The sequence below is a fragment of the Solanum verrucosum genome, unplaced genomic scaffold (assembly GCF_900185275.1).
Source record: "Solanum verrucosum unplaced genomic scaffold, falcon-dt-bn FXZP01000277.1, whole genome shotgun sequence".
Taxonomy (NCBI): domain Eukaryota; kingdom Viridiplantae; phylum Streptophyta; class Magnoliopsida; order Solanales; family Solanaceae; genus Solanum; species Solanum verrucosum.
The window spans coordinates 664,907-677,538 of NW_026019945.1; the positions used below are offsets into that span (position 1 = coordinate 664,907).

The 12,632-nt window shown below is 35.9% G+C and overlaps 1 protein-coding gene across 1 annotated transcript; it reads right to left on the reverse strand.

The window, feature by feature from the left end:
* Positions 1–361: 361 nt before the first annotated feature.
* Positions 362–10,179, reverse strand: LOC125839171 (enhancer of mRNA-decapping protein 4). Its single transcript, XM_049518143.1, has 12 exons — positions 9,141–10,179; positions 7,563–7,612; positions 7,330–7,486; positions 7,032–7,250; positions 6,370–6,498; positions 4,539–6,137; positions 3,472–3,831; positions 3,281–3,400; positions 2,829–2,999; positions 1,794–1,949; positions 1,497–1,622; positions 362–998 (listed from the first exon to the last, which is right to left on the reverse strand). Exons 1-12 carry the CDS (start codon positions 9,954–9,956, stop codon positions 690–692), a joined length of 4,212 nt encoding a protein of 1,403 aa, XP_049374100.1. The 5' UTR covers positions 9,957–10,179; the 3' UTR covers positions 362–689.
* Positions 10,180–12,632: the final 2,453 nt, after the last annotated feature.

Sequence of the window (12,632 nt, forward strand, 5' to 3'; positions counted from 1 at the left end):
TTTCAAAAGGAGGGCAGCCACTTCCTCTTTGGGCCCTTCCAACCCATCAAACTTCTCCACGGAAGATTCATTCACACTCCAGGTCCTGTTGGAGTCTTAGCCCATGACTCACAATTCAGGTTTTGAATCTTCACTTCGAAATAGGATTAATACACTGAAAAATGAAGATAGGCCTGGACTGATTGTAAAGAAAGAAGTTGAAGGTGGAAAGGTTATAGTACCAATCAAATTTAGAATTTCAAAGCATTATTAATAAACTTAATTTAGTTAGTAAGATACACATCTAATAAAAGCATTTGCTTACAATAAAAAGGAGCTACTCCTTGCACATTGAAAAACTTTAGAAGAATGACAGTTGCGAGTTCCCACTTGAAATGAAATTGCAGTATAATAAAGTAACAATGTACAAGCACAAAATTTTTGTAATATTCAACATCCAAAAACACCCAACTCTACAACTTGAAAATTCCTTCTTTTTTTTCTTTTGCTAAGTCTCTACAACTTGAGAATTCAGGCAAAATGATTACAGATTTTATCTAGAAAGAGTTGAATAAAAAGAGAGAGATAATTGGAGGTTGGTGTACACTTCAATTCTCCGGTTACGACTTGAAGCCATTCCATGAAATCCTCTGGGATTTGTACAGGCTTTTTCTATATTCACCAAATATGATAATTGCTCTTTGATATCATCATTTAACAGCCATCAGCATCGAATTGATAACATGCACAAGAAGCCGGATGATTGAAAGTTCAGCAGGAGGAGTGGTAGCACTGTTTCTGCGTTGTAGTAACATCTGATATACTTGCTCAAAGATGGGCCGAACATGCACTACGATCAGTGGGTCATTTGGATTTATGGCAGATAGCACATCCCTCATCCAAGAGAGTTTTTGGACTGTCTCTGAGCTAATACCACATGATAACTGCTGAAGAAGTGAAAGGAGCACTCCTTGGCTCAAAGGGAGGGGATTCAAGGATAAAATCCCAGCCAAATCAACCTGGCATAAGACACCAGGAAACGGTCAGGAATAACACCCTACCACAGAATGCCATCGTCATTTTGTTAGCGCAACAAAAATCAGGAAGATCATTATATCCTACAAATCCCCATTACATATCTCAAGAATTAAATGCAAGCACATAAAATTCATTACAACAGAAATTTGAAATTCTTTGGATAGGTTCTGAGGTAAAAGAACTTTCTTCTCCGTATCGTCCCAATTTTATTTGATGTCAATGAACACAGATTTAAGGTAAAAACTTTTAATTGGACAAGGTAAAAGTATGCTCTAAACTAATGGCAGAACTAAGTTTTTCATTTTTGTACAAAAACATTAACACCATTAAGATGCCCCATTTACTTCCTTCTCTCTCCCCTAACTGTGCCTCTTTTCCTGGATCTTATTGGTCTCTTTTATTCCCCTTAAAACAATATTTTTCAGAAACGGGACTCTACCTGATAATCCTATAAGTAAGTGCCAATGAAAACAGTATACCTGAGAGCATAACCACGACACAATGGACACATCACTCATTTGTAATGCTGCAGTGAATGCTTCCTCATACTTGTGCTCCCCTAACTGTCTAGATAGCTCTTTGGTTGGATCTGGAGGTGTCTCAATCTATATTGCAGACATAAAAACATGATGATATCAAAGTAGGACAAAAAGAAGAAGAGGGTGATAGCAAAGTATAAGCAGCAAATTCTTAATAACAAAAAGTAATAAGTAGTAAATTCCTAATATCAAAATATGAGCAGCTAACTATTTAATCCACTAAGGTATGGGAAGAACCTTTTCATGTAGCAATGATCCATTATTCATGTGGTTGAGTGGATTTGCTGATTGGGAATTTGCTCCAGAAACTGCAAGAGCAAGCAACTGCCTCTGACTATCAGCAAGCTCTCCGCTCAACGTCTGTGTCATTGCCGATGCTGAATTGATGGCATCCTGACAATTGAGTCTAATGAGTATCTAATTTTAAGGAGGATGCGATTCCGGTCACTTCCGAAATATATCCATAATTTAAATATCTCAGAGTCTATGCAAAATCACATCAACACATTCACCAGGTATGGAAGCAGGGAGGGAGGAAACATAAATAGATGTACACATAACAAAGATACCACTCAACTATTAACATGAGAGGAACAAGTGATTTGTCTTGTTTCAGAAACATGAGGTGTAATGAAAAGTAGTATTGAGAAATGAGGATAACGAAACAAGCTGTGTGATATATTGGATGCTTGTTTTTGGAGAATAACAGTGAAAAGTGGCATTGATAAATGAGGACAGTAAAAAGTGGGCACAGCTCATCCTTTTGTGATAGATTAATTGTATGGCCATTTTCTTTAACCACTTTGGGACAGAGCAAAGTGGAAGGAAGGCAATCTATTTGGGGGAGCTGAGTGTGTATATTTAGATCAGCGAGTGGCCATTTAATATGTTGTAATAAAAAATAAAAGTGAACAAAAACACGATAACTTGAGTCAAGAATACTCACTATAAAGTATAGATTACAGGATTTAAACAACTAAAAAAAGTGTTCCCCAAACTTTTTGATGGGTTTGGTTTTTAACTTCTTGGAACACCAAACAAATTCTAAAGATGGTATTATAGAGATCCAAAGAAGAAAAGGTGACTTGCTGAATTCAAAACACAGTAAAGAATGAGAAATAAGTCAGCACAGAAAGTGAAAGGACTATACCTTTGCATTTTGAAAGCATGATTAATTGATGTAGTTTAGATAAAGGAAGAGCAGAAAAAGAACAGTTCAACAAAAGATTAGCAAGCAAACAAAAGGATTAATCAAAATATAAAGGTCCGTACTCTTAGAGCAATTGCCAAAGGCGAATGCACGGACTCAAATTGCTGTTGTGCAGCAACCGTGTGGTCAGCAATGCCTTTCTGAAATGTTGAATTTACTTGCTCAAACATTGCCTTGCATGACATCTCGAAGGCAGGGATCACTGAAACTTCCAGAGTAGATTTCAGTGTTTCCTGCATGACAGTTACAATGCCATCAGATAAGAAACATTCAACATTTATTTGAGGAGTACAGTATCCACCTAAAGTGAGGTGGGCAGCAGGAAGGGAAGCAAACTGAGAGGATCATGAAGTTACACTCTTAGTGCAATATGATAGATCAAAGATAACAAGAGTAACTAGAAATCCAGTATCGTAAACCATACATTAAGAAAAAACATGAGCAGCACGACATTGCGAGGAAAATGTTGTTGTACACACTACTGGCATTGCTCAATCAGAAACTTTCAGCTCACCTGAAGAGCTTGCTTGCCAGAGGTTTGGAATTGTGCTTGGATTTGTCTAGCTACAGTAGCTTCAAGTTTGGAGTTTACTGCTTTCTCTAGTTGGTTCACTGCCTTGTCACCAACTCCTTTCTGCACCATAACATTCAGTCAAGCACAAGCAAATCCAGACAAGAAAAGCTTCAGATTTTCATAATAATAACCTGGAATGCCTCTGAAATTGCAGCTGATATTGTTTTCTCAATAGTAGGGGTAATACTGCGTGCTACAGCTTGTCCAACAGCTGCTAGCTCTTTCTTCATTAATTTTTCCATCAGACCTGGCATGTCCTTGTTTAAGCAGTTAGAGATCAAATTGGTAATTTGTTGTGTACGATCACGGAGAGACTTCTCCTGTTTTGCACTCTCTTCTTGTAAACGAGCCCATAAAGCATCAGAATTGGCCTTAACAGATTTTTCCATGCTCCGTCCCAAGGCAGCTTCAAGTCTTCTTCCTTCTTTGGTCACTGGAACAGCAACCACCATTTCCATCTGCTTTTGTGTTTCTTTTTGCATAGTCAGAACCTACATGGAACAGCAAACCGAGAAAAAAGACAACACATAAGAATAAGATATCGAAGGACATTACTACAATGAGTATTATTTTTTTTTGGTTTGGATTGGTACTGTAATCAAATCAATAGAACTGCAGGACAGCTGAAATGTCAGCATCTTTTAACATATCTTCAGTACAAGACACATTTCAATGATGTAAAGAATGCTCTTCCCACACAGAGAAGCATATAAAAGAAAATCAGCTTCCACCACTTGAGGAAGAGTTCCTTAATGAAAGTTCTGATAAAAATAGTTGCAGAAGATGAACACATAAAAAACCACCAAAATTATGGAATTTGAAAAAATTGTCCAACAGATTTCAGGAGGATAATCAGCCAGGCTAAGAAATATTGCAGAAGGAAGTTAGAGGACGCATATAGAACAAGGAAAAGTACGAAGATACCATTCATGAATGATGAGAATGATGAAAGTAACTATTATAATTACATGGAATAACCTAAAAGCTAAGTTACCCTTATCTCAAAAAAAATGGAATAACCTAAAAGCTAATGCATGAACAGTGAGGATATGTCAAACTAAGTACCAACAAAGATAAATTAAAATTAAAACAAAAAAATGAAGAAAGATATATACAATTATAGAGGCATAACAAAATGAAAAGTGCACTAAACTAAACATATATAAGTACATATGCTCTTAGGACAAAAGGCAAGCACCTGATTTAGCATCTCACGCATGGACAGAATTTGTGAGAAAGCACTTTCCATAGAAGGGGTACTTGAGCTGACAACAGTGTCATTTGGAGAATCTGTTGAATTAAAAGCACTAGGCGATGCTGAAGATGGGCCAGACACTTGAGAATTCTTCCCCTTTTGCTTTTTCCCTTTTGCACTGGGAGCTGATGGTTGATGAACAGTAACTGACATAGTTGAGTCTAAATCTTTTTCAGAGATGTCCTTTGCAGAGTCATGGTCTTCCTCTGGTGTAACTGAAGGTTGAGATGGTCCCTCACTTCCACTAACCCCATCAAACTGCCTAGATTCCTCTACAGGATAGGTCTCAGGAGGTAAGGCGCGACATTCTCGAGCCATTTCTAGTCCAAGATCAGATACTTGAGAGCAAAAAACTTTCTCTTTATTTTCAGACACAAAAGAATGAAGGTCTTGAGAGCCCATATCAGTTTTTTGACTGAATTTTGCTTCACCACCAACTTTAACCTCCATCTCTACAGTGCGGGTGTCATTGTTAGTTACAGCATCCTGAACATTCATTTCTGACTCACTTTTCTGCTCATTAACAATGCTAACCTCAGAGGATGATCTAGCCATCAATATCTCTGAAGGAGTCACCAAATGAGTTGGGTGCTTGAACTTTACAGGATGACTGATACCAGGGGGAACATCATCCCGTGACGTTTTATGTTCATCGTCCAAGGAAGCAATATCTGACAAGTTTGGGGGCGTGCCATCCTTTTGCGGATCAACTGGATATTCAACAACTTTTTGATTTCCAACTTGGTCATTATCAAAGGTGTCTGCCCCAAAGCTGTTTGACGGACCTCTAAAACCAGATAAGTTTCGAGACAATTTAGGACTCAAAGGAGGAGGAGGTGATGCACTGGGGGCAATATCATTATCACTAGTTACACTGGGCAAAGTAGACGATTTAGTTTCTGGAATGGAGGAGGTGGTCGATTCAGTAGGTGCAGTACTTGTAGGATATCTAGCTGTTTGTGAAATCTCAGAGCCAATGTCATGTACTGCTGATTTAGGTGCTGAACTAGATAAAGGAACCTCCTGCTGTTTACTTCCTGGGGGGTCAACAGGAGCAAATCCTTCAATGCTTGCAGCATCGTGCGAAATGCCAGATTCTGTCCTTTCAAAAACCACACTCTCTGTTGGAGGTGGTAAGCACTGGGACAGGTCCAAGGCATACTGCTGAATGGCCTGTGTCTGTACACAATACACCTGCACAATCTGTTCACCATGGGGCAATAGGTCACTCGTCCCAGTGAAACTCAAAATTGGCATGGTGACTGTAAATCCTGCTATGTAATCCATCCGGGTAGCCTCCGGATTCGGGCCATACTCTAGATGCACAGCATATATAGCATTCTTTTTTGCATTAGCTAGTAGGAGCAGACCTGCTTGAGACAAAGCTACAACTTGGTTAAAAAATGCCTCTTCGACATTAGCCTCAGCTGAACTCTTCAGCTCCAATGTCTGTGTACAGCGCCATGACTCAGCATCACTGGGAAGCAACCAGCCTTCTTCACTCGCTGATGCCCATATCTTTATTTCCCGATTAAGAGGACCCTGAAAACCTTAAAAAGGTCAACTCAAACTCAAGAATCACCAACAGGCAAACTCATGGAAAAGAAAATAGAGAGTTGTGATTGACATTCAAATGGGTTGTCATTTGAGAAACAGATCAAATAAAATTAGCATGGACAGCAAGTAAATGAAATCCGAGAATATGAGGTTATCTAAGAAATAAAACAGTTGATTCTGACCAAAAATGGCCAGCACAAGATGCAGTAGCACATACCCCAGTGATGAGTACAATGTGATCTGGGCGGTGTGGGGCAGCCGAGAAGGTAACAGAACTAACAGGATGACCATCATGAGGCCTGAGAACTGCGATTGGAAGTGGCTTCCGGTCTTCCCATATCTTTATCTGGAAAACACAGTAAAATCCACAGGCACCTGTCAATAGTCAATACAGAGGAACCAAACTTTTCCAACTACCCATGCTATATATAAACTTGCAATGAAGATCAGACTTAATCATAGCTTCATTACAGATTCTTAAACGGGTCCAAAAGGTAAAAGATAACGAATGCCTAAAACCCAAGGAACCATACAAGTACCGTTGGAAATAAATATATCAGGAACCGAAAATTTTCACATTCTATTCTTACCAACTTCTTAACATTGGGAGGTAATTTTTCAAAAAAAGATAATACAGTCCCACTCAACAACAAATACAAACAACTCAACTCCAAAAGTTCAGCTAATAACAAGTAGTGGTCGGAGTTTTTTGGTTAGGTTATCATTTTCACAACAAAAATCATGTTAAGTGATATGAACCATTAAATAAAGATTATGCCAAGGATACCTATATCAAACAGTTCTTTCTTTAAAGAAAAACTGAAAAAGGACATTGCATAAACAACTAAAACTACAAAATAAAGCAAAACTCTCACGAACCGTGCCATCCACTGATGCAGATACCAAACGAGTGGTCATCCACTGGCACATTGATAAATCAGTCACTTCTCCATCATGGGTACCAATAAGTTGTACCCCATCAACCAACTTGTCAACAGGACACCTCAGAGGTTCATCTGCTGAAAATACAACACCTTTTCCCACTTTAGTGGTATCAATTTTCAAAATGCGTTTCCCGATTCCAACCACAAGAATTTCCTATTAAGAGAACATAAGAAAAATTAAGCACAATGTCAACAGAAGAAAAGGATAACCAAAAAGAGAGATGGGTAGCTACTTGTTTATGACAATGCCAACAAACACGTGGGTGAACAGATTCCCCTTCACCAACAATATGAATAGCAATGACAATCCTTCCTGTAATTTGTGGCTTCTCTTCTTCATCTGGTCCTTCAGTAATTTTCCATATATAAACCCGGCCATCAACACTCGCACTGAGACAAAACCAAGTTAGAAACATAAAAAACTTACTACATAAGTATGATAAAATACATAAGAGCAGACCACTACCTAGCCAAGAGATGAACATCCTCTGCAAAGAAAGCCATGTCTGTGACCCTCTGAAATTAGAACAAGATTTTCAAATGACTAAAATAATGGATTTTTATCAGTAAGAACAAAGTAGATTATAATTTCCAGATTTTTATACGTCACAAAATCAATAATTCCTTTTTGAACCAAAGAAGATTCCATATCAACGATTTATACAATAATCAATCAATAAAAAAAATTCCTTCAAGAGATATACTAATAAACAAATGCCAGGAAGTCATTAACAAGAATTCTGTGTCTGCTCAAAAGTCAAAGACAATTATCATTAGCGGGATGGGCTTAAACTCTGAACTTGAAAGTACACGGAAGTCTTCCAGTGGTAAGGCATAGAACAACTAACATATGTGCAGATAACAGCATTTTGTTTGTTTCCTCGAGACACAATTAAATTTAAATGCATATTAATATTATTAAGCTTATTCTTCAAATCACGTAAAACAAAGCATACTCTCATCTCACGTGAAACCGACACGTTAGCTAGAATGCAAATATGCCAATCAAAGCTTCCGTATAAAACATATGTGCAGATAACGGCATTTTGTTTGTTTACTCGAGACACAGTTAACTGTACATGCATATTAATATTATTAAGCTTATTCTTCAAATCACGTGAAACAAAGCATATTCTCATCTAACGCGCAACTGACACGTTAGCTAGAATGCAAGCATGCCAATCAAAGCTTCCGTATGAAACATATGTGCAGATAACAGCATTTTGTTTGTTTACTCGAGACAGTTAAATTTAAATGCATATTAATATTATTAAGCTTATTCTTCAAATCACGTGAAACAAAGCATATTCTCATCTCACGCGCAACTGACACATTAGCTAGAATGCAAACATGCCAATCAAAGCTTCCGTATGAAACATATGTGCAGATAACAGCATTTTGTTTGTTTACTCGAGACAGTTAAATTTAAATGCATATTAATATTATTAAGCTTATTCTTCAAATCACGTGAAACAAAGCATATTCTCATCTAACGCGCAACTGACACGTTAGCTAGAATGCAAATATGCCAATCAAAGCTTCCATATAAAACATATGTGCAGATAACAGCATTTTGTTTGTTTACTCGAGACACAGTTAAATTTAAATGCATATTAATATTATTAAGCTTATTCTCCAAATCACGTGAAACAAAGCATATTCTCATCTCACGTGCAACCGACACGTTAGCTAGAATGCAAATGTGCCAATCAAAGCTTCCGTATAAAAGCAGTGTCCTTCAACCAAATTAAACTTTTTCCATAGTTGAAAGGCACGTCAGAAAAAACACCAAGCGGACAATTGGGCGCCCTCGTATCAGGCATAAATTTATCAAAGAAATTTATCAGGAACACATTGCACACTGTAATGTAACTTCCCCACAATTACCACCATCATCACATTTACGATTGGCAACTAGCATAAATTGTAGCATTATTCCTATAAGGTTTGTATAACAGATAAATAATGATATTCCAGCATGTACTAGCTAAGAAATCCAAATAAACAGAAAAAGGCAGAAGCTTTGAGAACCCGAATAGCCAACCTGCGCAAGACCTTTAAGCAATGATCTCAATGCAGTATTAATGTTAAGAACCCGAATAGCCCCCAATTTCAATCCGTAACATATATAGGTTTTGTTAACTGCAATTTGCCGGCCTAATACAAGACCGGGATCCGAACCATACTTAGTAATAGGAGTAACCTCCAGCTGTGGCTGCACCTCACTGGGAAACCTAACATCTATATCATAAACAATATGATCACCATTCAAATGTCTCCCTTTAGGTAACTTACTGCTCGGCATTCTCATTGGTCCCGGACCCGAATGAGCAACGCCAACATTCGGTCCAGAAGAGAAATCCGAAAGATCAGACCCCGAAGTAGTAGGTTGTATGGGAGGCATAGGCATAGTGGACTGTATCGGAACTTCCAAAGTAGACGGTGGGGCACTCAACAGTGCCATAAGCCTAGCACCAGGGTTAGGGTTAGGGAATTGATGAGGACTACTAGTAGGTGGTGGTGGTTGAAGTGGTGGAGTGGGGAAAGACATGGATCTCTGCTGATGCATTAACTGGGTGTCATGTGGTGTACCGTATTGCGGCGAGCGGTGAGTGAATTGAGGGTGATGCTGAAAAGGGGTTGTAGTCTGAGGTGGGTAAGGGTAAACCCCACCGGGTCCGACTCCGGCGACGGTGGGTGGTGGGTATGAAGCGTTAGGAGGTGGAAAAGGGGATGGAATTAAAGTAGGGTTTTGGGGATTAGGGTTTGTTGGGGTTGAGGGTTTGAAGAATTTGTGTATATCAAATGGTCCAGTACCAGTACCACCTGGTTGGTTCGGATTGCCAGGAGAAGAAGCCATAAATGATAGTGACAACTCAAAGGTGCTTATTTAAGAGGAAAACAGATAGATACAGATATACTGTACGTATAGATTTGCAGAGAAAATTAGGGATTTGGATTGAATCGTTGAAGAAGAAGGAGAAGATGGATCGGTTTATGGATACTTTTGAGATCCGACTGAAGAGAGAAAGATGCAGACTTGGGAGCAGAGCCGCCAGAGAGATGAGATTAGTACTTTTATTAACTTTTGTTAAGTATTTTTTTAAGATTTTAATTTTAGTGAACAATAAGTATTATAAAAAAATAAATAAACTTTTATCATTTCGGTCTTGATATTTTTTATTATCGTTTCTAAGAGTTTGAGTCGAAGATCTATCAGAAACAGTTCATAATTCTTCACAAATCTATTTGTGCGATTATGTATGTTATTGTCATTGTTGTTGTTAAATTTTGAAGAATTATGTCTATTTCAATTTTGTTGTGATGTTATTGTCCTTCAACTATTATTATAGTACTTTCTTTTATCATCGGTTAATATAATATTAAATAAATTAATATATTGATATTACATGATTAAACATTGTTTTTTTATATAAAATAGAATAGAAAAAATAATGTTTGGCTCGATATTAAATAATTATTTAAGTGTGTCCTAACATTTTTTTTAATTATAAGTTTCAATAAAAATAAATGAAGTGATGACTTGCTTATTAGTCTTCAAAGTCTTCAAACTAATCCATGTCATAAGTGGGTAAAAAGAAACTATAGAAAAATATGCTAATGGGGTTTAAATTAAGGGATGTCAATGTCTAGTACTTTTAGTGGGTTCAAATGTCATTTTCTCGTTAAAATGTTGTAATGTTTGAAAATAATTTTTGATAATAATATTATTAAGATGGACGGAATTTCTCCCCATTAATTACAGATTCTAGATTTGAATCTTAAAAATAAAAAAAAAATTATAACACTAAGCACTTTTCTTATAAACGAACATTATACAGAGAATATCTATATTAGTCAAGTCAATAGGTTTAAAATACAAAATGATCAATGAATATAAGAAGTTCCAATACAATGTTAAAATAATACTTAAAAGGATATTTTCTTAAATAATGAGTTCCATCTTAAATAAATATTATACGATGCAAATCTAAATTAGTTGTGTTAATATATTTCAAATACTAGATGATTAATGATTTAAAAAAAGGTGTGAAAACAATGTTAGATAATGAAAATTATTTTGATACTTCTTGGAAATAATTGTTGATTTATACTGCAAACTTATCGAAAGGATATTGGGCTTGGGTCGAGTTAAAACTTGAATAGTTCACTCCATAAAATTCATGGGCCCAATCAATTATACAATCGTGGGCTTTTATCTGTTCAACTCTAGCCAGGCTTTGGTAGAAAACATTGGAAAGTGCACGGATATTTGATTTTGATGTCATCATTTAATTTGTACTCGGAGTTTTATTTATTTGGTATGTATATCAATTTTGAACATTTTCAGACACGTGGTGTTTGAAGTTTTATATAATTGAAGTTCATATATATACAGTTATATGTGTATGAGTCCAACTATTTTCCGGCCAAACTTATGTGATGGAAGTTCTATCATTTTTGTATGACTTCCACTTTTGTTGTCGAAGTTCATGCACGTATCAATACATGTCATGGAATTTGTAAATTCAACTTGTATATGTAAAACTCGAAAGCAATATTATGAAGTTAAAAAAAACGGAAAAAATAAAAAGTAGATTGATGCACTTCATTATAAATAGTAACCTCTATTTATAAAATTAAATTAAATTTGAATTGTATTATTAATATGTCAATAATTTACAACAAGAGGATGACAAAATCCATATTATGTTTGAGGTTTAGCTAAACTAACCTTCCTAATCCATAAATTATTTTTAGAGTAATCGTTCATCAGTCCATTTCATTCAAACAAACAAATGGGCTAATAGTGCAATAGTAGGACCAAACTTTTAAAAAGTTTAGGCAAAAATTATTATTCACTTTTTTTGTGTATTAAGAACCTTTTCATGGGAGAGAGTATCAATTGTAAATGGATAATACTTTTTAAATCAGAGGCGAAATCAAAAAAATTAATTTACGTATTTTGAATCATAATTTTTTTCTATTTTTTAGTACATATTAAATATATTTTTTTCAACACAAAAAAATTACTGGATTTTGTCCCTCAAATGTAAAAGGACGTATAAAATAAGTTATAAAGTGACTAATAATTGATCTTTTTGAATACGTTCAACGTAACCATGAATTCAATGCCGTAACGCCACAAATTCATTAACGTAACAATTAGGAACACAAATAAATGTTTTACGTAAATAAAAAAAGAGTAAAAGAAAATTAATCGTCAAAGTCTAAGATAAGTTCATCTTTCTTTTATCTTGCTTGTAAAGACACTAAATCGAAAAATTTAAATTAATTATTCATTATATTTCAATTTATGTGAGTTAGTTTGAAAAAAAGACAATTTGATGTGTAAGTTCTAGTATGTGTGGGGTTCGGAAAAGGTCTCGAATCACAAAAATCTATTATATACAATTTTACTTTACATTTTTAGAAAAAAAAATTATTTCACGGTTTGAACTTGTAACCTACAGGTTGACATATAATTAAAAGAAATTAAAACGTAATTGATTTGAAAGAGGATATAATTAACATT

Bases quoted from the DNA above. Each gene is read 5' to 3' on its own strand.
- LOC125839171 (XM_049518143.1), bottom strand. From the start codon at position 9,956: ATGGCTTCTTCTCCTGGCAATCCGAACCAACCAGGTGGTACTGGTACT. The intron at 6,138-6,369 runs GTATGTGCTACT...TAAGGTTTTCAG, and splicing joins ACATTGTACTCATCACTGGG to GGTCCTCTTAATCGGGAAAT. The intron at 1,950-2,828 runs GTACGGACCTTT...CTCAATTGTCAG, and splicing joins CTTTGGCAATTGCTCTAAGA to GATGCCATCAATTCAGCATC.